This window comes from Centrocercus urophasianus, unplaced genomic scaffold (assembly GCF_019232065.1).
Source record: "Centrocercus urophasianus isolate 14NV4802_14NV808 unplaced genomic scaffold, USGS_Curo_1.0 seq_13, whole genome shotgun sequence".
Lineage (NCBI taxonomy): Eukaryota > Metazoa > Chordata > Aves > Galliformes > Phasianidae > Centrocercus > Centrocercus urophasianus.
This window is the reverse complement of record NW_024884475.1, coordinates 25,566,980-25,591,361: the sequence shown is the minus strand read 5'-3', so window position 1 is coordinate 25,591,361 and position 24,382 is coordinate 25,566,980. Positions and strand designations below refer to the sequence as shown.

The 24,382-nt window shown below is 39.5% G+C and overlaps 1 protein-coding gene across 1 annotated transcript; it reads left to right on the top strand.

The window, feature by feature from the left end:
- The first annotated feature begins 5,582 nt into the window (after window positions 1–5,582).
- LONRF1 (LON peptidase N-terminal domain and ring finger 1) lies at window positions 5,583–20,473 on the top strand. Its single transcript, XM_042812648.1, has 12 exons — window positions 5,583–6,159; window positions 10,102–10,220; window positions 12,545–12,667; window positions 13,351–13,497; window positions 14,016–14,253; window positions 14,340–14,430; window positions 15,270–15,384; window positions 15,953–16,074; window positions 16,761–16,919; window positions 17,029–17,191; window positions 17,583–17,735; window positions 19,208–20,473. Exons 1-12 carry the CDS (start codon window positions 5,583–5,585, stop codon window positions 19,364–19,366), a joined length of 2,166 nt encoding a protein of 721 aa, XP_042668582.1. The 3' UTR covers window positions 19,367–20,473.
- Window positions 20,474–24,382: the final 3,909 nt, after the last annotated feature.

The window sequence follows — 24,382 nt, the reverse complement described above, 5'->3', positions numbered from 1 at the left end:
TGACTACACAGTGCTCTGTATCTCTTTAAATTCAGTATTTAAAGCTGTCAAATCATGACAATTTGAATTGTTACAATATATGTCAATCTATATTGATAGCAGCAAAAACAAGCTTTTCCACTTCAAATTTAGCTATTTTACTAATCTATTAAGTGAATCTCCTACCAGGCAAAATAGCAGAAGGAAGAAGTCCAATCAGTCCAAGGAATCTCTTCCTAAAGAGAAGACAAACATTACTTGTATCATACCTGGAGCTAGACAAGGTTTTCAAACTAGAGAAGCCTAAAATAAAAACTTATTGATCACATTTAGAATTGTATTGTCCTGCAAGCGTAGAAAAATTCTGCTATCTTTTGAAATGCATGTCTTTATAGCTCTATGGTGGATATCACACCATGGAGGAAAAAATGAACACAAGAACAGGGAAACAAGCAATTCAAATTGGTGTCTTCAAGGCAGCCACTGTATTTTCACAACTCCAAAATGTAATCATCAGATCAGATTCCTGCATCTTGCTCATCAACAGCAATTGATGCTAATATATATAAAAACATACACAAAAACACCCATATCAATAGTTAAGTGTGATGACTATCATTTTTGATGGGAATACATTTAATCCCAGCACCACTAAAGGAATGAGTTATCTGGACACAAAAATTATGCAATTCCAATTTTTTTTTTTTTTTTTTTAATTTTTTAAAAATTTTCACTGATGTGTCCTCTCCACAGTCCTCTCTATCTGTAGGATCCAACTACCATTCTGTTAAATCATGGCCGAGATAACAGAAGGAAGAAAAACACCTCTCATAGAGCAACCCATTGCCATTGCAGGCCCTCATTAAATCAAAAAGATTTAAATCGATAAATATTTTCTTTAAATAAAGAAAAGTGATTCTACTCAACAAGAAATAGGATATTAAAAACAAAGATGACTCTCCTCTGATCCTGTTAAAGCTGTGCCACTGAGAAGAAAAGGATTCAAAGTCTATAGGGACAGAAATAAAGTGTGAGATTTATCCCAAAGAATAGGGCATTCAGCAGGAAATGACATCCTCATCTCTAATTCATGCTCCCAAGACAATTTAAATTCATGCTGTCACACTTTAGGATAAATTACTTGGAGAGATGAGACAAGTTTGAAAACTCCTAGATAGAACCAAACTGAATCTTGCAGCTCAGATACGTAACTGAAGATAGATTGTTAAATAAAGTTACTCCATCTCGTCATCCTTCACATAAATGTGAAAAGCAAGCAAATACACCTAACTTTAAGAATCTCTGAATACAACAGCATGTTTGGTGGGGCCTGAAAATACTGACAAAGTAGAGTCACTTTGACAACTCAGTTGAAGACTGGTTTAAGAGTAAGTGCAGAGAAGTTCTGCAGCAGTTCCAGCTGCTGCAGAAATAAAACCCTAGCCACTCTAGGGATATAAATTAAAAAGTTTTCTGACTTCAGGCATCTTCCCACTTAGGCAGCAGCTATGAGAGATTTCTTAGATCTCTTTTTTAGAACCTCAGTACTTAAATTCCTCTTGAAGCTTGCTTTAGGTATGCAAGTCCTTTATTGGATCTCACCAATAAACTCCCTCTTTGCTCATCTGTATATGTCTTTTGCTGGTATTTTCAGCTCTGTTATACTTTGCCTTCTTTCTATTTTTCATGGGATCCTTACCTAACATGTAGTTAACCATTTATCCTATCTGTAGTGGCTTTTTTTCTATTCGATAGTGCTATCATACTTAGTAAGTGTAATTAAATAACTTTGAGTGCCCTATTTCAGAAGTTAGTTAGAAGAGAGTTAGAATTTCTTGAAAAACCCACGCTGCAGTACTGCACAAAAATGCCAGAGATAGCTGTAGCTGTCTAGATCTGATAAGCTTACCTGAACATTGAAGGCCAAGCTGGAAAAGCAACTTTGTTGCAGCTCATGCCTAAAAAAAGAATTTAAAACCTACTTCTGCTAAAGGCTGTACTGCAGAAAGGTCAGTACTTGCTTTACTGCAGAAATACTGAGCATTTTAGCACTTAGAATTCTGCCTGCTGGAGCTACCTTGTTAAAGCTCCAAAAAGTCTACCAAGCAACAACAAACAAACTGAAACAAAACGGAGTTGCATCTAAGGATTCATTATTCCTTGTTCTTTAGCCACGTCTGAAGTGATTCAAAGATCACTAAGGTCTTCAGAAGTTCAAGATTTTTCTAAGTACAGTTTGATATACTCTCTCATATTTGCTTTTTTTCTTTTTTTTCCTTTTTCTTTTTTTTTTAAGAAAAAGTATTAATAGTTTCTTAGCAGAACAACTCACTCTCAGGAACAGTAACATTTAAAAATTAAAAAAAGTATGAACATTATTTTACCTAATTGAATCTCCAACTAGTTTTATTTTGCTCTATATACCCTAGCAAAATTTACAACAGCTGGATAGGTAACTACCTTTAAAGAAATAGAGGGAAAGTAGCTGGAAAGCAATTACCACATTTCTCATGAGGTAGAGCAACTTTCCTTGGATTAACCACTTTTTTCTTGGGATATACATCAAGAGAGACTGTCAGACACAGCTCCAGACTTCCAGGCATTAAGCTTCAGGTCCACTGCCTGCTACTGCCTGTTCTCTCAGCCTGCATTGGTTTTGCTTCATTTTGTTTACAGTGCTGTTTATTTCTGAAAACCTTAAATCAAGATAATTTTATATAATTTACAAGAGGCATAATTAAAGACAAAACACTCTTATGGTCATCTTGTATTTAATCAGGCTGCACGCGCTACATGTACAATTGCTTACAGAAACATCAAATCAATAGCTTAAAATCATAAGCAAAGTACTTCTACCTCACTATACTGAAGGCTTAACGTTTTGTAGGCACCCTGCTGAATGAGGGCAACCAAGACTTACACAAGCAGTTGTAAATTTCTGCTCTACAGAAGGCAGGGGAAGGACAATCCCTGGAGTCCTTCTTAGAACAGCCCACACAAACCGTGCAACTGCACAGATATGTGTTGTTGTCTGAAAGTATTATTTATCTCATCCTACAGTAGGAAGAAAAAAAAAAAAACCTCGCATGTGTTATTTATAATCAAGTGTTGGTGGAACTGTGTGTGTTATCTAATCTAGTAAAAAGCTGCAGGTCTTTTATTCCCTTCTTACGTAACCGTCAGATTCTGATAGTAACACAGTGAAATATGAGAAAACTGAGTTTTTTCTTAGGCATGCCAGTGATAGAATACTGCACCCAAAACTAGGCTTGAAGGAACAAACATAACTTAAATATGTAAGTACAACCACTCTGGATAACAGCATGGTTTAACAAGGCCTAGAATCCCGCTTCCACTAATAAAAAATGTGCATCTAAAAATTAGGACAAGGTGAACATACAGGCAAATTTGTCCTCAAGTAATGTGCCACATTCCAGAGATCCATGTCCTGGGAATTTCCTGACAAGGAAGTGATTAACTTTATGTAAGAGATTCTTTACTATGAACTTCTTTCAACACATCTTGAGCCCAACCCTAATGCACCATGATCCAAAATTATCTGTTATCCAGAGGCTTCCCTACCTGCAACATACTGCTGATGTATTTAACAACATATTCGAGGTCTTTAGTGAAATGCTTCAGTGTCTTTCTGCAATCACACAGAACAAGAAAACCACTTTTTCTATCTAAATCTAGACAATGTTTTTTGGATGCATGAAGTCCTGAATTTCCAAGAGAAATGAGGACAGCTACGAATGTAGAACAGAATGTGTCACAAACATGAGCAGACAGTAAAGGCTTACAGTGACAGTAAGTATACTCACACAAAGAATAAGCTGTGAAGGAAAATACTAAAGATAGATTTCTAAAACTGGTGGGAGCAGGATAGTGTCAGGCTCCCTATCAACCCATTCATCCATCCAATCCAAACTCTTGTCTCTCACTGTTTCTAATTGGTTTGAAGTGGAGGACTGGTGGATAAAGCTGTGTTCTTCTGCCCTAAGACACTCCGGTTAGCAAAGGTCTATTTTATTCTTGTAATCTGGGAATAAAAAATTTTTTAAAAAAGCTGATTTGAGCTGATAATACTGTTCAAATGACCAGTATGTTAACATGTGAACTTTCAAAAGATTCATTGGAAATGGTGAAAAAGGGTTTTTATTTCTACTTTATTACCATCCTAACTCTAGCATTTCAATGAATTTCCACAACCCCCTGAATGTTGCCCTGTTTTTCTGTTTCCATGGGTAATCTAATCTGAAATGAAAAACAAAGTATTGCTCTCTTTGATGCCAATTCACCCTACTTCCTAAAGAGTTTTGTTTGCAATCTCTGCTAGTTTCCTTGAAATTTTGTCCTCGTATTTCCTCATAAGCTTAAAAAAAAACCCAGAACCACTGCAACTATCCATGGTGATTCAAACCATTCCACCTTATCCCATCACCATTCAAGTCCACACTCCAAGCACCTTTTACTTCAATCTTTCCTGAGGCTGTCACTTCCTAACTCATGTTGGCTGTTTTCATGAACAGTCATTTTAAGACTGCTATCTCTCCACATTTAAAAGCTGTCCAACGTTCTCCCTTGATATTTCAACTCCCACAGCATCTCTCGCATTTGACTTCAGGAAGCAGAAAGGCACTTGAGAGGGAATGAGTTCCGACAGCACAGCCGGATGTCACGCTTTGGACTCCATACTTTCTTTAGAGGCTTAACAAACACGTAGAAACCCAAAACATCCCCCCATCAAAGCGGGCTGCGGTTACGCTTTAGGCAGAGATCAGGGGCTTCCCAAAAGCGCTAGGCTCGCTATTTTATGCTCCCGGAAAACTGGAGATGCTCTGCAACAACTGGCAGTTACGGCATTATCTGACCAGCGACTGCATCAGCCGCCATCCTACAAGCACGATACACAGCGAACAAAAAACGTTCGAGAAAATCGGCTGCTCCGCCTCGCACCGCCCACGGCAGCACTCCTAACGCGTGACCCCCACCGGAGCTAGACACTCCAAGGAGCTGCAGCGCCTATAAGAGCCACAATCCGAAGCCGCAGGACCGACCCCTTTCCCCGCAGCCGTCCCCTTTTCCCCCACGTCCCGCTCCCCTCCAAGACAGAGCAGGGCTTTACCCAACGCTCGCTCCCTAAAGGCAGCACGCGCCCACCCACGCCAGCCCGCCCCCCGCTTGACTCACGCCCAGTCCGCCCGGCGCCAACCCCGCCCCTCCCACCCTGTTACGGAACGCGCGCGCGGCGCGGCGTTTTGTAACCACCTCGCTCCCGCCCCTGGAGCGTCCACCAATGGCGAGCCGGCCCGGCCATCAGCTGACGCGGTTCTTTATGTAAGCGGCGGGGCGAGGGCGCGTGGAGACGTTTGAAAGGGGTGGGAGCGGGGTGGGGCGGGGGGAGCGCACACGTATCCGCACCCCCTTCTGCCCCGGGTCGCGCGCGCGGAGGCGCGCACGTGACACACCCCCCGCCCCGCGCGGAGAGTGCCTCGCTTCCTCCCCCGCCCCGCGCTGCCAGTGCCTGGGCGCCTTGCGCAGCGCCGGGCCCGGCGGCCGGAGCGGCAGCGCCACACCCCCCTCGGCCGAGCCGGCAGCCGATGGCGTTCTCTCCTGTGGCCGTGGGCTCGGACGCGTCGCCGGAGCCGGGAAGCGGCGGGCGGCTCGGCGAGGAGGCGGACGGGGAGCGGAGGGGCCGAATGAAGGAAGCGGCGGGCTCCTCCCTGGCGTCGCTGTGCCTCGGACCGCTCGCCGGCCCGCGGCGCTTCGGGACCCTGGTGGAGTGCCTGGTGCTCAACTACCGCCTGCGGCAGGGGCCGGGCCGCGGCCGGGAGCGCGGCGCCGAAGGCGCGGCCGAGGGCCCGCTGCGGTGCTGCGGCTGCGGGCGCTTCCTGAGCGAGCCGGTGACCGTCCCGTGCGGGCACACCTACTGCCGCCGCTGTCTGCGGAGAGAGCTGCGGGCCCGCTGCCGCCGCTGCCGAGACCGGCTGCTGCCGGCGGGGGGCACCGGCGCGGCCGCCGCCCCGCTGCGCACCAGCGTGGTGCTCAGCCAGCTGGCCGAGAAGTGGTTCCCGAGGGAGTGCGAGCGGGCGCGGGCCGGCGGGCGCCTGGAGGAACTGCTGGCGCAGGGCCGCTTCCGAGAGGCGCTGGGCGCCGCCGGGCAGGCGCTGCGGGCAGGTGAGCCGGGTGCGGAGGGGGGGAGGCGGCGTCCCGTCTCCTGAGGGAGGGACGGGGAACGATGCGCTCGGCGCGCTGTGTCTCAGCGCTCTGAAGTTTTCCAAGTTTGTCGCTGGGACCCGGGGAGCCTCCCCGTGGGTTGAGGTGCGCTCCGGTGCCTCCTTTCCGCCGCGCTGACCGGTGCGTCCCGTGGCGGCCGCGCCCGCGTTACCGCGCGTAACCCCGTTTCCTGACGGAGACCCATTTCCAGTGTCACCGCTCGGCTCCGGAGGGCCGGGCCCGGTTGCATAAGCGCGAGGCACGGCGGGGACAGGTTGTGTAATGGCGGTGACATCATGGCGGGCGGAGCCGCGCCCCGTCTGGTGCCGGGCGAGGCTGCGGGGGGCGGGCGGGACCGCCAGGCGGACCGCGGTACGGTCGTGGCTTCGTGCACCCTGCGGGGCTCGGCCCGGGGGTGGGTACACCTGGGTGGTGCTGGCACAGCGACCCGCTGTGTTGGTTTTGTGCATCTGTGGGTTTTTAGGGCTTCGACAGCCCCACAGGTCCCATTTCCTATTGGAAGTGTTGGAAGAGGTTTTTTTTTTTGTGTGTGTGTGCATGCGTGTTCTGAAGTACAGTGTTGACTTACATGGGTCATAAGGAAATTTGTTGAAAAGAGAAAGAAGTTACTTTTGAGAAACACGAGAGGAATGGTAACATTCACATAGATAACGTGTGCTGTGCAGGCGTTGGAAGGAATTACCTTATGTAAAGGAAGGCTTTAATCCCAACACACCAGCTCTCTCACCAGAGGTTGTACAGTCACAAACCTGTTCCTGCTGGAAGAGCCTTAGGAGGTCTGTTGACCAACTCTGTGTTCAAAGGGCAGGCGCTGAATTAGAGCAGTTTTCTGGAGGCTTTGTTCTGTTGGACCATGAAGCCACCAGGGCGAAGATTCCGCTGCTGTCAGGACAACCTGTTGAATGGTTAATTACCATCGTAGTGAAACATTTTCTATTTACATAAAGGCAGAACTACCATTGTTCTGGTTTCTAAGGCATTGTCACTTGCTTTTCCTGCTGTGCATGTCAGGTTCTGTGATCTAGGCAGCCTCTTCTGGGATTTCAAGAGGCTCTTGGGTTCTTCTGCTGCCTCCGATGTTTCCTCATTAAACAACACCAGTGAGCTCAGCCTCTTCTCAGGTGTTGGCACCCTTGCCCTTTGGAATTGACCCTGTTGTACTGCATTCATAAATACTGCATCCTGCAGTTCTTTTGAACACTGGTGCAGAGTGCTTCTTTTACCAACTGAAGCTAGGGAACCAGGTGAAAATCGTGTAGGAGCAGACCAGAAGCAATCCATTTATGATATTCTCATGCTGACAGTAGGCAGAAGCAGATGCTTTGAGAGTAAAGAAATGAATGCTTACCTGGTGCTTTTTGTGTGTAAACTTTTGTACAGTTTTCTATTTGTGTGCAGTAATATATGGTGCACACATTTCTGCACTGAAGATATTCAGTACCTTTTTGTTTTTAATTGCAGTAATTTGTATTGATTTGCTAGGAGTGAGTGGTCTCTATTTAATATACTGGGCTGTTAAAATTGACTGTTCAAACAAACTATTTCTGGTTTTGTTTAATATCTGATATAAGGAATTGAAATATGAGGGCTGCTCCAAAAGTAATGCCTCCTATTTTACTATGTTGGTCCATGATGTCAGAGGCAGATGATGATATGGCAGTAGAGGTTGAACCATCCCACCAATATTCGATTACATTTTGTTGCCATGCAACAGATGATAGAGCTTGCTGGATGTTTATAGAGACCAAACATTGGATGTCAGCACAGTGAGGCAGTAGGTGGTGCATTTCAGCAATGACATCAGCAACATGAAAGACAAACCCCCATTCTGGATGGCCATGCAGATTTTTAAGAGCACAGCATACAGGCTCTTGTTTGGTGCTGGTAAATGCATAGCTGATGGTGGTGACAGTGTCAAAAAAAAATAGTGTTCTGCAGCTGAGAATTTGTTACATAGTGTAATTGTACTTGTTGTATTGTAGCTTCCATGGAAATCAATAGGCATTACTTTTGAAGTAGTCCATATAGTTTTATGTCATCTTGTTAAGTGGCAAGCATCAAAATGCATTCTGCAATGTTGTAAAACTTTCTTTTTCCACAATACAAAGCCTAGGAATTAAATGCTCATTTTAAAACACTCTCAGACATAGGGTTTAATTTTTGGATGGTCCTCTGTGGAGCCAGGTGTTGGACTTGATCTACATGGGTTCCTTCCAACTTGGGATATTCTGTGATTCATTGGCAGTTTTTGTGTAGCAGCAGAGTTGAGATATAGTTAAACTCCTTGATTTAAACCTTAATTTTGTAGCAGTTCAGTGCTTTTCTCTTTGATAAAGAAAAAACTATCCACCAGCTCTAGATTTGACTTACATTTTTATCTTCAGACGACCCCTAACCCCATCTTCCTGAGATCTGGGACTCCTGAGATCATCTTCTACACTTGAAAGTCTGAAAAAGATGAAATCGTTTTGATCAAGTGCGAACAGGCTGCTAGTTTATTACAGAACAAAGATTCCCACTCACTGCTGCCTCTGAAGAAAGGAATTTAGGTCAATATTGACTCTGCTGGACACCAAAAAGTCAAACGCAATAGAAAAGAACTGAGCTCCTGCCTCAGGAGGTTACAATAGTCACAAAGCCACAAGAAAGCAGGCATCAGTGTTCTTACATCTGCAGGGTTACGTGTTAAGTTAGACAATTTTCACCGATTTCTGTTAACTGTCTGAAGCATAGAAACAGATTGAGGAGTATATGTATTTTAAGGGAAACTGAACTATAGCTGAATCGCACGCTTCATTTTCATCCATGGAATCTGTTGGCAGTTTTTATTTACTTACCATTTCTTTTTTGTTAAAGTCTTTTACCTGTGATATCTAAATATAAAACAGTATGTTAAAATACTTTGGTTCAGTGACTGGTCTGGCTTGCTGCTAAAGCAGACTTATGTGTAAAACAAGCTAGCATTGGAAATTATGGGAACTTAAACTAGGCATTTAGGGTAGATTCCTCTGCATCCCTCCAAGGGAATCTTGTTCAAACAAGCTTACAGAACTTAATTTGAGTGTTGTTTACATTACATTAATGTTTAACTTATTTATTTTGGTGAAAAGCACAGGTGTGCAGTTTGCTGTGTTATGAAAGCCATGGTTTAAATGACATAGAGATTTCCTATTTCAAGATTCCTGTGCTGAAAGTCCAAAGTGCCGCATTTGGGACATGAGAATTTGTCTTCAAAGAACACACATGAATGTTTTTCCTCTGTGGAGGTGATTCTAGCACAACTACTTAGAGCAGGTTGCCAGCTGGCAGCAGTGGTTTTCTGGTGTTGGCTATCTTTTCAGTCCGTGTAGGGGTATAGACTATCTCTGATAAATCATCAGGTGCTAACGCTGTCTGTAGCTATCGCTGGCAGGGGCTGGGCATTATCAGAACAAAGGACAGTCTCAATAAAAAGTCAAATGTTTGAAAGGAGGCTTTCTAATACTTAGACTTTTTAATACTTGAGATTCACTGTGCTTGAAAAATGACAGATTTGTGTTTGTACCATAAAACTAAAATCAGCTCTGTTCTCTACTTCTGTTGTCACAGCAGTATTGAGCAATACTTTATTTTGTCAGCTTTGGTGCTAAATCTTTTTAAAGTATAAAAGGGTTCAAAAGTTAATCTTGGAAGACATAAGCTTGGAAGTATTGCCACTTTTTTTTAAATCCGAATACTGGTGAAAAGGCAGGAAGGAGGTACCTCAGTTGTTCTAAGGTGCAGTACAGAAGAGCGTAGTAAATATTTTTGTACAGTACGGCTTTGACATATCACTATAAAACATCTAATTAAAAAATTACAACATTCCAAATTATTAAGGTTGTTGTTTAATTTTGTCTTCAGATTCCAGTAACTTGATGCTAAGAATCTACAGGGCTGAGTCATACGCTGGCCTCCAAGAGTATAAAACAGCCATAGAAGATCTGAACTTTGTTATTTCTAAAATGCCAAATTGGCCAGAGGTAAGTTGATTTGAACTCCTAATTTTTCAAAATCTACGTTTATCTGCAAACATAAGGTATTTTGCATAATCTTTTCATCAAATGAAGCAAGCTGCTTTAAACACTTGGTTTTCTTGTTTTACTTTGTAAGTACGTGCAAAGTACTCAAAAGTTTCTTAAAATAGATACTTATACGTGAGACAGGCAACTGGTCAGCACTGTAAATTGGAACTGTTGATTCAGGTTTCATCAACAACTTCAGGTGCTTTTATTTCCCATCGCAACACACGATAGTGATGCTGGATGAAGGGTGACGTGGAGCAGAACTGATTTGGTGAGAAGTACTACGAAGAACTTTCGTGCTGTTTACAGTTGCTTGTTAGCGCTTATTTCTTTTTTTAGGAGCAGTGCTTTTATTGGTTCTCTTAAGAAAAGTTTTAAAATATTTACGAACTTAAATTCAGCTGAATGTTATTTGAGTGGGTGGCTGGAATCATGCAGCTGGCTTTAACTGCTTCAGAGCAGAATTTCTGAGCCATAGGTGTTTGGCTCATTGATGTAATTGAGATTTGAAATTTCTCACACTATATAAAAGTTACCGCTTTTAAAGCTCTGCATTTCCCTAAGTTTTTATACTTTGACTGTATTTCCCAAAATTGAGAGCGTTTTAAGCACTATTTGTTCTTTGAATATCATGTCAGATGAGTGAGCATTATTGCCAGTGCAGATTAGGATTTTTGGCTCTACGTTGAGTCAACATTTCTCAGGTTTTTTTGAGTCTCACTGATTAGGAAAAAACAAAATACTAATAGGACAACACAGTTTTCTTTTGCAATTGCTACCAGAGTTTAAAAAAACAAACTAAAAAAAACAAACAAAAACAAACAAACAAAAAAAACAACCATGTAGAGAGAACATTAAATTCTTTTGCAGTATTATTTGCAGTAGTAAAAAATGTGTTTGTTTAGGGCCTTCGTTACTGGCTTCGGTATTTGGAGTTGGGATAGTTTGTGGTGATGTAACTTCTTACAGTTGCCTTCTTTTGTTTGTCTGGTGAAGAAAACTTGCTGTTTGAGCTGGGAAAGTTTTTGAAAAGCACAGAGAAACTCATTGGAAGCTGAATTCTGCAAACAGTGCAGGCAACTGGAGAGTCATTGGCCTTCAGAAATGTTACTACTTAAATATTGCTTATTGCAGCAGCATCTGAGCTCAGCACAGCAGGAGCAGCAAGATTTTGCTGCATAGGGACAGATAACTGCTTTGGTCTGGTTTTCTCCTGTGTTGAGCAATTTCATGGCTGCTGCAAATTCAGAGAGCATTGTGCCTTTCTTTCTTTCTCAGACTTCATTTAACTGAGCTTGGTTTGATAGATTAAAATTATTGTCTGTGTAAGGAGATGAAGTAACTGTAAGAGGAGGATTAGCGTGCTTTCCTTCTTAATGAAACTGCCCAAATCCATCAGAGAAGATGCACGCCCTCATCTGACAGCCTTGTTTAAGATTACTGTTTCATATTGGCAGTCTATAGAAACTGCATTCAGTGTTTTGCTTGTTTGCTTTTCTTGTTCGGGTTCAGTTTTTTTGCCCATTATCCAAAATCTAGTTTAGAATTTTTTTTTTTTTTATTGAGCTTCTGTTTATATTACTGCAAACACAACTTTTTTAATTCATGTGAGTTGGGTCCAACATTGTATTTTTGTAAGTTCACCAACATTCAGTAGTCTCATCTCTTTCTTTCCCTTCTACCCTATATAAAAAATAGTAAGCATTTTTTTATTTAGTGTTCAGGAATAAAATGTAGTTGGAGGAAGCAATTCCAAATCTTCATTGTTTTGGATTAGGAATCTATATTAAGATAGATGTAAGGAATGCAGGGTTGTGGGGATTGTCTTTTCATGTAGGTTAAAGCTATAAGACTTCCGACAAAACAGCAAAAAAGGTGTCCAGTGAAAGCTGTTTCACAAGGATATGTAATAATTTTCGTTGTGTTTCCCTCTTCTCCATTTTCAAAACCTCACAGAATAGTGAAATTAAGGCCTTGTGTGGTGAATTCAGCACTAGTCAGGATTTTAAGTCTCTTTTAAAGTCTGGCTTTTATCTAAGCCAGAGCAAATTAACTGGAAGGAGATGAACACCAGCCTATGCCATGGTTATTTTCAGTGTAGGGGACTTATGCTAGGCAAGATATGTGTGTATCAGATATCCTGTGTATGGCTGAAGATTGCTGAAGAGGTGCATTCCTTTGTCATTGAGGGTTCTTGTTCTGACTCTGCTGTAAGGCCTGTAAGGTGAACACTACAGCTCTGTATGTTCACCAGAAGTGTAAACGTGTTTTCTGTTTCTCAGGTCTACTTCCGCAAAGGAAAAGTGCTGCACGACTCTGGCTTTGTAGGCGATGCCTTACAACTGTTTCTACAGTGCTTAGCCCTTGATGAGGATTTTCTTCCAGCCAAGCTAGAAGTAGAAAAGGTGATTTGATATATCAAACTGGATTACTACCTCTGTTTTGATTCCTTTGTAAAGTTCCTGTTGTGGTAGACAATTGACCATCAAAAAATCTGTCATGCATACGGAGAGGGTAGAGTTGATGGTTTAATTCCTTTCAAGATGTACCATGCTGTGTTGGAGTGTCCTAACATACGGCTTTTGAGGGCACATGCCTCAAAGTATTTATGCTTCTGAATTTGCTTGTAGATGACTGCAAAGGGAATGGTAGCTGGAATATGGTAAATTGAATTATTTAATGCGTAGACGACAGCAGCTTTTCTTCAGTACTGAAAACCTGCACAGAAAAATTTTTGTGATATTGAATTGATAATGTCTGACTCTGAAGAAGTTGCTTACTTCTAGTGGAAGAATTTATAGTTGCATTTTCCTTAATAATACAAACTGCATTGCAAAAACTGTATAATATTTAATTGATAATGTCTTAATGTTCATAGAGATCATCCAGTTCTAGTGGAAATGATTCCAAGATAAATTATGCTTAGTTATACAGATGTATGGATTTCTGCTTATTCCTAACTGTTCTTAAGTATTTGGGGAGTAACTTCATATAAGTTGAATTGTTGGTTTTGGTGCGTAGGTTTATAATGAAACTATATCCAGATCCTCCTTTCATTGTTATGAACAGTTAGCTGTTTGTTTTCCAGACATTGCGTGATGTACTGTCACCAGAGAAGCTAGGAGAGAATTTGAAGGAATCTGCTTGGAGTTCACCACATACTCGAAATAAATCTTTTGTGCTTGGTTCTGAGATGACTGAGCCTTACTGCAATTTACAACTTTGTCCTGAGCAGGTAATAGAAATCATAATTTGTTCTAATACTTAAAACTTGCTAATATGCCAGTATCAGACATCCTGATATCCTTATTTGTCATGCTTATTCTCTAACATAAATGCTGGCTCTCTGCAATTGGTTAAATTAGAAGAATTATGATTTGGGAGCGGTGTCTTCTCATTTGGATTATTATATACCTCATTCAAGTGAACCACTTACTAAAAACTACTGAGATGTTACATTAGTTCCAAAGCAAAAAGTACTTTTTGATATTATTGTTATTAATATTTTTATATTTATATTTGTTTTTTAGTATAGCTTCAAAGTAAGAAGTTTAGTTTTTCTTCTCTTTAAGGTAAATATTTTTTTAATTGTTAATGATAAGCAAATCTGAGAATTGTCTTGACTTAGCAAATTCTTCCAGTTAACTGATGAGCTAACTGCCTATCAGTTTGGATTTAGCATTTTTGCATGTTTACATTTTATATTCTTATATGTGTGTTATCTCTTATATACAGTTCTTTTGTCTTATGTAGAGTTTAGGAAGATCAGAGGTACTGGAGCCTGTGATTGGAAGCCTAAATCGTGCACAATCTGCCCATGCTCTTAACTCAACAAAAGCCCTTGCCAAGGAAGATGGCTTAAAGAGAGTATCTTCTGAACCTCTTCTCTCTGGCCAAGAAAAAGGTGCTTTGTTGAAAAGAAAGCTTTCATTTTCAGAGCAGGATACAGTTGTGTGTGAAGATGGAAGAAACAAACACAAAAAGCAAGGAGGTAAGTAATCACTTAATTTAAAATCTGAAGTATTTATTGTCTTGCGCCTTTCTTTGAAAGGTGTGTTTTATTATGTCTTTCTTCAGAAAATACAAACAGGGACATGAAACTGGCTTATGGAACAGTTCCAGGGAATTTGATTGACGTATCAGATTTTGAGTGCTCTTTATGTATGAGGTAAGATTTTTCTCATTGGTTCAATATTTTCGCTATAGGTGTTTGACTTCATATCTTTGTCACGTGTTAACTGAGGTGTTTATAGGTTGTGATGAGCTCTAACGTCAGTTAAGAAAGTGACATTTTCAGCCTTTCCTATATCCCAGTATTTAAATACTTATTTAAATATTTACATCATAATTGTAGTCAAGTTGCCTGTCAGATTTGGTGGTGTCAGCTGGTAGCTCAAAAAGGAGAGGATCTTCTGTGGCACACTACTAGAAGGTTTTTTCATCCAGTAAAACTAGTTAATTTGTTCATTTGGGAGATCTAATGCTTAGAAGGATTACCTGTGCATTTCAGATCAAGGAAATGACTTCAGAATGACAATCTACTAGATGCAGTTGATGGATATAAGTTCTTATCAAGTTGTCTTCTGTTCTAGAATAGAAATCTTAAAACATAGTCTATATGCTAGATTGTCTATAGTTGTGTTAATAGTGTGCAAAACTGCTTTGAAAGCAACATACCTCTTTAAATAATTACTTCATTTTGTGTATTTTGAATATCTATGTAGTAGGATCAAAATCTTCTTGTATTGGAATGAAGGTTTAAATATTCAGAGCATACAGACGTGTGTGGATTAATCACAAAGTGCACAAAACTAGTGCAGTGATGAATGGAAACAAACTTCATAGAAGAAAAAGGAGCATTAGGAGACATGGGATTAATGTTCTCTGCTTTAGATAATAATTAGTGGGGAAAAAATTAAAAAGGTTGATTGCTGAGTTGTTTGTTTTCTTTATTAAGCAGGACACAAATTTGCCACGGTATCTTAATTTTTACTAACTTTGTTTCAGGCTGTTCTTTGAGCCAGTGACAACACCTTGTGGACACACGTTTTGCAAAGGTTGCTTGGAACGGTGTTTAGACTATGCTCCTCAGTGTCCACTCTGTAAGGAGAGTTTGAAGGAGGTACTGTTGATCAGTAGAACTCAGATAGACAAACATTTTATCATTGTAAAGGCTTCTTAAAATGCAAGGAATTAAGATTGTAGATTGCTCCTAGAAAGAAAACACTTGAGGTAAATATCAATACAAATTGACTAGGTTTGCCTTGGAGTCTTAGAGGGTTTTCTGTTTCTGTGATCACCTACTTTATGATATAATTAAATCCTGATTATTAGGAAACTGATAACTATTCAATAAGACTTCTCTGTGGTTTCTATACGCTTTCCATATTTGTGTGGCTTTGTACTGTGGAAAATAAATTCTGGTAAATATAGAAATACGTACTGAATGAGACACCAGAGATGTTGGACTGTAAGAACTAAAACAGAATTTTCAGATATTAATGGTGGGGGTTAAGAAATATAAGAGTTTCAGAGCTCTTCATATCTTCAAGTTTTCATGGACATAAATCTCATTTGTCACATATTTCATGCATCATACTTAAAAAAAAAAAAAAAAAAAAAAGCTGATATGACTCAGTTCTTCTATTAATATATCAATAAAAAAACATTTTGTTTTAATTTGCTTACAGTACCTTGCAAGCAGAAAATACAGCATCACAGAGCTACTAGAGGAATTAATAATGAAATATTTGTCTGATGAGCTGTATGAGAGAAAAAGAATTCATGCCGAAGAAACCGCTGAACACTCAAAGTAAGCTTCACACCTTTTACCTAGAAAACCCGAGAAATTAGTATCGGAATGGTGTTTGACTGAGACAGGCTTGAGCAGTGGGCAGAACTGAACCTCATGAGGTTCAATAGATCCAAGTGCAAGGTCTTACAACTGGATTGTGGCATCCCCTGCTATCCGTACAAGTCTGGGGCTGAAAGGACAGAGCACAGCTGTGCTGAAAAGCTCCTGAGGGTACACACTTCCAGTGGAAGAATTTCTAGATAAACGTTCCCGTTAATAATTACTCCTAGATTCTGCTTAGTTTTTTCAATTGCTAGGCCGTGGTGAGACATTGCAAGTGTAAAAACCAGAGCTTGGGATGCATTGTTGAACTTAATCTAAATGGTGAGCTGGTTACTATGCAGTTATTGTGGCATCAACTAAACCAAAAAGGAAGAAACCAAGAAACACTCTTACTGACATGACAAGTCCTATAATCACTGGCTAGACATTTCAACTCACTGCTGTTACTTATTCAAATCAATACATAAGTGTTCAGTGACTGTGTTCTTACTGATTATGGAAGTTATTGTAACATGGTGATTACTGAAGTTTGTAACAGGTGTTTTATGACCTCAAACACATACTGTAATAAAAAAAAAAAATCTTGGCATTGCTCAGTAATTAGTTTTAAGCCGTGTATTTCTTCTGTCATTCTTTTGAAGCTTGACCAAGAATGTTCCAATGTTTGTTTGCACTATGGCATATCCTACTGTGCCTTGCCCTCTACACGTGTTTGAGCCAAGATACCGACTGATGATTCGCAGAAGTATGGAAACTGGGACTAAACAGTTTGGGATGTGTATAAGTGATTCTCAAAATGGGTAGGTTTACATTCTTAATAGTAAGCTTCTTTTCTGTCTTCTTTTTAAATTAAGCCAACTGTCATCATAGAACTGTGTAATTACATTACTGATAAAGTCTCCTTTCTAGTTTTGCAGATTATGGTTGCATGCTGCAAATTAGGAATGTTCATTTTCTGCCTGATGGACGGTCTGTTGTTGATACGGTTGGTGGAAAGAGATTTCGAGTTTTACGGAGAGGGATGAAAGATGGTTATTGCACTGCAGACATTGAGTATTTGGAAGATGTTAAGGTATTCAGAATGCTGTCCAAGTACTTCTACTTTTAGCTGATATCTTAAGAGTTTTCCTTGATTTGTTCTGGGGCTCTGTCAAATTTTTAGGTCCACTGAACTGTGGAGGATTCAATGTCAGTATAAGGAAGACGGAGAAGATAGCTTTTTTTATTATTATTAAATAAGAAGGAAATATTTTGCTTTTTATTTGAACAATAGTTTGTGAAGCTGTAATTCTTCTTAAGTATCAGAGGATTTCTTTGCAATTCAGCCAGTAGCAACCATGGCTTGGGAGAGTGCAAAAACTTTAAAAAGACATTTAATTTCAACTCTATTTAGTTATGTTAGCTTAAAAACTGTGGCAATTTTCTTCATCTGTAATGGTGTTTTCATAATGTTCTTCTGCTAGGTTGTTGATGAAGGAGAGCTGAAGAAACTGAGAGAGCTTCACAACTTTGTTTACAGTCAGGCTTGCAGTTGGTTCCAAAACTTAAGAAACAAATTCCGCACTCAAATTCTTCAGCACTTCGGGCCAATGCCTGACAGGGAGGAAAATATACAGGTGAGACATCATTTCATATCAAATCTTGAGTGCCTGTTTTTTTTACTGGGGGAAGGTAGGTGAGGAAAACCAAAATCCAGTTGTTAAAAAGCTGCTAAACATTAAAAGGAAAATACTTTTTTTCTCAAGTTTAAAGGAAGCAGGACTTCATCTTGCTTCTCTTACAGAGAGCAGCAAAAGACAATTGGCAATTTTTTTCTGCAATAAAGGATGATATGGTATTTTATATATAGTGTACTGATTACACTTTCAGTTATAGAAATGTTTTGAACTATTGGCTTGTGTAAAGCTATTAAAGTACAAATGGAGAAAAATAGGGAATGTTTAGTATTTTCTTTCCTGTGATGTGTATAGGCAGTAATCTGGGACAGAGGTAATCACAAATGACACTTTCGTCCTTTCTGAGCTAGTGCTGTAAATTGCTGCAGATGTTAGGATTTGGCAAATTCTATGTTAACTTTAAGGAACTAGCTTCAGCCATCTATTTCAGTGGTTGTTGTAAACAATTGATGAAGATCAGAGAGATCCTCAAAAAATGGGAGGCTGGAAAAGGTCATCTCCTATCTGCTACATATATTTTTGTGAGACCGTATCTACTGATTTTGGAAGACTGTAAATACTTTCGAGGCCAGTGTATCATTTCAGAAATGCTTTTAGAACATTTTTATTAAAACAACATATATTAGCAAAGAGGAGTAATTGCACACAAACAGAGTAACTAGCTGGGCAGCAAGACTGAAGGTATATGCCTGGGACTTAGAACATTAAGTGTCAACTGTGTGATAAAGATGAAAGGGAGGAAATTTCATTCAGAAGCGTACCACTGCCAAGACTGTTTTTGCAAGTATGTGAGGTAACTGAGGTATGTCTGCTCTGCAGTGATGCATCATCCACTGAGAAGTGTTGTGTTCTGGGCATGATGTCTCAGGCTCTGTGTAGGGAATTGAATAAAGTATAGGGAAAAGCTAGAAAGTGTGTTTTATAAAATTAGAAGAAACAAGCTAAGCAGTCCTGCTCTGTCTAGAATATAATGAAATGTGAGTGGAATGGAGTAGTAGTAATAGAGGAGTCCTTCACATACAGCAACAGATAAATCTATGTAATCTATGTTAGGCATCAAGAATATTCAAACCTGAAGAGTAATGTGACAGATATCATGTTAGTTTGCATCAGTAATGTTTATTAGGTGACTGTCCTATACTTAGCCATCCTTTCCTAAGGAAACTGAGATGCCTGTGTTGTCTTGAAAACGATTGCTTTATCAAACATGAGTGCACTTTATTTATAGACTTCTGTGGTGAAAAGCGATCAGAATAGATTAATTCGGAACCCTCTTGATCTTACAGATCTGTAATACTCTAGTTAATACCAAAATTCAAACCAGTGCTTGTTTTTGACTCGTTTGTCTTTTGATGTCTTCATTGTGTTGGTCAGCATTGTTCATAAGTAACTGACATTTCTCTTATTTTTAGGCAATGCCCAATGGTCCTGCTTGGTGTTGGTGGCTTCTAGCTGTTCTCCCAGTAGACCCCAGATATCAGCTGTCAGTTCTGTCTATGATGTCTTTAAAAGACCGTCTGATAAAAATCCAACATATACTTACATATTTTTCTAGGGACCAGTCCAAGTGACTAACCGCCTGGGTCTTCCTAAAGAGTAAATCTGTTCTGGTTGTAGTAGCAGCTGGAATTTTTGCTGCCTTTGCACATCTAGCACTGGTTTGAGAAGTGTAACAGAACTGCTTTTTCTCTCTCCTTCCCGCCTGCCCAGCTTCTTGAACCATATGGTTCTTTGAATGCACACTTTCTTCAACTATGAGAGAAGACCACTGATGATTGCACAAAGTCAATCCAGCTAGATATGTTTTTCACATGATCTGTTTTACAATTTGCACTATGTAGAAGAGAACGTTTTTGAGACTTGATAATTTTAGCCACTGACTTTTTAAAGATGTTGGAAGCGCAGGACTTAAGGCTGACAGTCTGAGTTTACAACATAGAACAGGTATTAAAGGTTTTGCAAATAAGTTTGCCTCATACAACTGTTCTTTTGCTGTTTGCACAGATATTTGAAATATAGTGTTGAATATCACTGTTGGATATTACTTTTCTTGTTGAATTATCTTGACCATGAATATGGCACAGATTTTTAAGTTATCTTGTAAATGTATGCATCACAAAACAGGTGACATTACGAACTGTATGCTGAACTGAGAGCCAATTTTAAGGATCAAATGCAAAAAAAAAAAAAAAAAAAAAAGGTACTTCTGTCTAAAAATAATTAAACTGTGAATATGGTTTACATACCTAGGCCTGTACATGTTAAAGAGAAAACTGAAAACTAAACTCTAGTACCAGTTACATTTCTACTGGGCTTTTCAGGCTGGCTGTTCTTCCAGAGCACACACTTAGTTTATAGAGCTTTTAAGGAGAAGTCTTAGAGTGTGCGTGTGTGTGTATTTGGGATTGTGCATCCAGGATTTAAAAGCTTAAAGTTTTATTTGAACTCTTTAAGTTGGTGCAAATGTGAGTTCTATGCCTTATATCAATAGTAGAGCACACTGCAGTGGCAAGGTAAGCATCATGCTGCCATTAAGTACTTTTTGTAATTAAAGGTTTGCATATTTGTGAATATGTCTGATACTGGCTTTCTTGTATGTAAATGATTTGTAAAATATTTCTTAAATCTCGCTTTTGCTAATATATTTAATTTTCAATAAAAGCTAAAAGTTTGTAATATTTTAACTTTATCAGAAACTAAAACTAACTTTCATTTTCCATATCCTCCTGTTGAGAAACTTCTGCCAGGTACAGCTGCCAGGAGCAGCTGTTCAACTCAGGGTTGTGGGCACTTCATGATATTAAGTAGCATGTATTTCTGCTTACAGTACCTCTCTTACTGATCATTGGTCAGTCGAGTTTGTTGCTGGGGTCTTTCTGATATACTGTTGTATCTACTCAAGGTAACTTGAAGTATAAAGTTTTCTTTTCACAGAATTTGAAAGTAATGGGAAATTGTTCTTGCAGAACAGCATTTCACAAGTTTGCTAACCAGGTGTTTTGCTTTGTTCTCTTCTGGTGTTTAAGGTTTGAGATACCACAGGCAACTAAGAATCTGCTGAATTTAGTTGTAACATGGGTTTCAATCCAGGTTAAGTTTGGGTTAATATTTGGGAAAGGTTTATTTACATTAATGGAAGGAGGATCTTCTATTCCTATGGTTTGGTATCTTAACAACCGTAGATGCTTAATTTTTGTATTACCATGATCTACTTAGGAATGCAGGTGAATTTTTTTTTAATTTCTTTTTTTTTTTTTCAGGAAAATCTAGTGGTAGATTTATGAGTTTTGGTTTTGTTGTTGTTTTTTTTCATGCAGAGAGCCTTAGTTTTCAAACAGTGTGTTCCCAAACCTGACAGAAGATGTGGTTTCCAGATGTTCTTATTAATTCCCCTGAGTTTTTAATGAAATAAAAATTTCTGCCAAGAGCAGATAAGGAAGTGTCAATTGGCTGGCACTGTCCTGTGCTTGTGTAAGTTCTACCTCTGGGATTGGGAAAAACATAAGAGAAAATTTGAAGAAATAGAAACAAAATAAAAAATGAAGTTATATGTAGATCAGTATGTACTGCATTAAGACTTTTGAGTATTACTGTCTAATTGCTTTTCCACAATCATCATCACCATGGTTGCCATTGTAAAGGATAAGAAATTGAGAACAGAGGAAAGATTTTTGAGGCCTCAGGTGTTTGTGGATCAGACTTTGTCACTTTGCAGTTAGAATGGAACAGGCAAGCAAGATGGACTGAAAATTGGCATAGACCTTTCAGTGTATATCTTAAAGGTATGTACAGTGTGCATACAGTACTGCACTTTGTGTGTAGTGTTTTGCAGCAAGCAATAAGCTTGTCCTTATTTGATATTTTTTGCTCCATCTTGGAAGCATGAGAGGCTGTTCCAGCAAGCTAGTAGATAGGAGCTATGTTTTTGAGGATCATTGGATCTGTGCTGAAATCTCTCCATAGCTCTCTTATTTAAAGTGTTTTTCTCAACTGGGAAGGAAAAGGAGAAAAAAAAAAATGCAAAATGTTCAGTGCTAGGATGTAACTTGTTCTAAAGCCTTCACCAAAGCAAAGTATCCAGTGAGATCTGAGCCTTGATTTTTGTTGAAGGTGTACTTTCCCAGCTGCTGCTGACAGTAGCTGCTTTCACAAATAAAGGCCAACAAAATGATAGCACTGTGAATTTGAAAAAACAATTACATCAGTGATAATCACAAGTGATGCAGTTCAAGTGCAGTCAGAGAGCTTGCCATAACACAATAGGCATGTCTAGATAGGACAGACAGGAAATAGTTGATGAAGATGACTTCATACTTCCAGTTGACAACTTGTGTTTTGTTAAGATGAAATAATGTTTTGCGTTTTATATATATATATATATATATATATAATATTATATGTAATATATATATATGATATATTATATATATATATAAAGGCTGAAAATGAACTTGTGGTAACTAGGAAGGTAGCCATTTGCTAGATGTTTAGATGAGTTAAAAATGAAATGATGTAAGGGAGAATTCAGGACAGGGATCTGTGCTATATTAAGGCAAATACAGTCACAATTTGTTAAATCCAAATAGAACTTTGGAACTTGGCATCTTGAAAAACTTTTTTGTTTTGTGAGAGTTGGCTCCTTGTATTCAAAACTTCCTAATCTGTCAGCTAGGAAGACATTTTTCTTAACACAGAGCTATACAGTGGGCTTGGCAAAATGACTTTTCCCTTGACAGTGTTGTAAGTTTTGGTTTCCCTTTTTTCCATCTTCCTTTCATCAGACAGCATTTTGTTAGGAGTACTTGTTGGGGTTACCATAGTCCATTCTCTGTTGTATACTTAGCAAATGTTCCAACCTGCTGCCCTCTGTTGGTTGAAATTCTGGAATTTTTAGAAGCTCCAAGTTCCCATAAATGCCAACCTCTTCCTTTCTGTTTAAGACTTGATCCTTGAAAAGACTCAAACCTGGTGCTTGATAACTCTCAAGCACTTGTTGAACTTTTGGCAGCAGTTTTGCTGTATTATTTTTCTCTCAGGTATCCTCCTGCTGTTGATGACATCTGTTATCAGAAGAGAGGGAGAGAGAAATGTGTTGTTTCTGGAATTAATTGTTTCAGAAAACTCAACATATTTCCAAGTCCTAATCTTTTTCATACAGAAACAGATACAGAAGTAAGATAATAAAAGAGAAGGCCAAGGCCTGCTACATGGCTGAAGAAACCCAAAGCTCTACAGGTAGCTACAGCACTGTGATGTTCAACCTCCATTGCAGTTTTTAAAGAAACAAATAGAAACAGTGCTAGAAGAGGAAACGGAGATCTTTCTTTAGTGTAGGTCTCCCAAATGCTTGTCATAAAGTACCCTTCTAAGATAGGACGAAGCTGAACTTTTTTCTACCCAGTAGAGAAGGGATTTATTTGCTTATAACCCAGGTGACTGTTATGACATATAGGATGTGTCTCATATTTTGAATGGATAGGTATGCTTTGATAACTTGTCTGTAGTAGTGATTTTGTATATCCTGATATGCCTTAAATGAGCAAGCTTATTTTTTCTGCCCTGTAAAGACCTAAAATGCTTCTGCACAAGCACAACAGCAGATGCTTAAGTGGTAGGGAAACTTAGCTGCTAAAACCATGCCCAAAGGCTTCAGGTCCCTGTCAGATTATGCAACAATTACATAATCCTGCAAGTACTTAAATTTGAGATGAAATATGGAGCTGGGACTGCAACTCAGTTCTAGGGGCACTTGAACTATGCAGGGCCTTTATATGTAGGGTTTGTTTTTGTAAATCAATCATCTATGTGCTCTCCTTCTGTTGAGGGAACAGATGTAGTTTTTCTTTGGGAATGAATTGCTCATGTAGCTTTCAGGAGGGAAAAAAAGTATAAAAAAACAGCATGCCTTTATGCCATACCCATAAAAGCAAGGTCACTGCTCCAAGCACATTAACTTATTCCTTACAATTTTATCTATATTCAGATGCTACTTATCATTGCCTTTTTTCCCTTTGAATGTTTTTACAGAGTGGGGCTTGGGGGTATTTTTGGAAGTGAATTTGTTATTCAAGGCTAAGGACCACTTACCTGTACCTGCAGCAGCTGAGGTTGTAATACAAGTCCTGCTGTCAGTATTTCCCTCTGCTTGCTGCTACCTTTTAAGAGTTACTCCAGTAGAACAGGTAACTCTGCTGAAGATGACATGATCTCATGGAGTCTGAAGTTTCACAGATTTTTACTGCGGGTATTCCAACTTGAAAAATGCAAATAAACTTGAGTAACCTCTCCATTATAGGGTTTTTATTTGTTTTACAATGATACAAGCACTTAAGGTGTTGGGTTTTTGTTTGTTTTTAACCAATGAGAAATGCTTGCCTTTCATAGCAAGAACTTTAGGAAGAATTTTATATTAAACAGTTGATTTGCCCCATTCTAGGGCAATCTTAATATCAGCAACTGACAGTGCAGGTTTTCTCTGCTGCTTTCAGCAATACATCATCAGTGCTAACTACAGTGAATACTTTTTGCAAGGAAACTTCACAAACGGGGCCTCACTTTTGAGGATTTAGTACAGACTGCAATAAAGG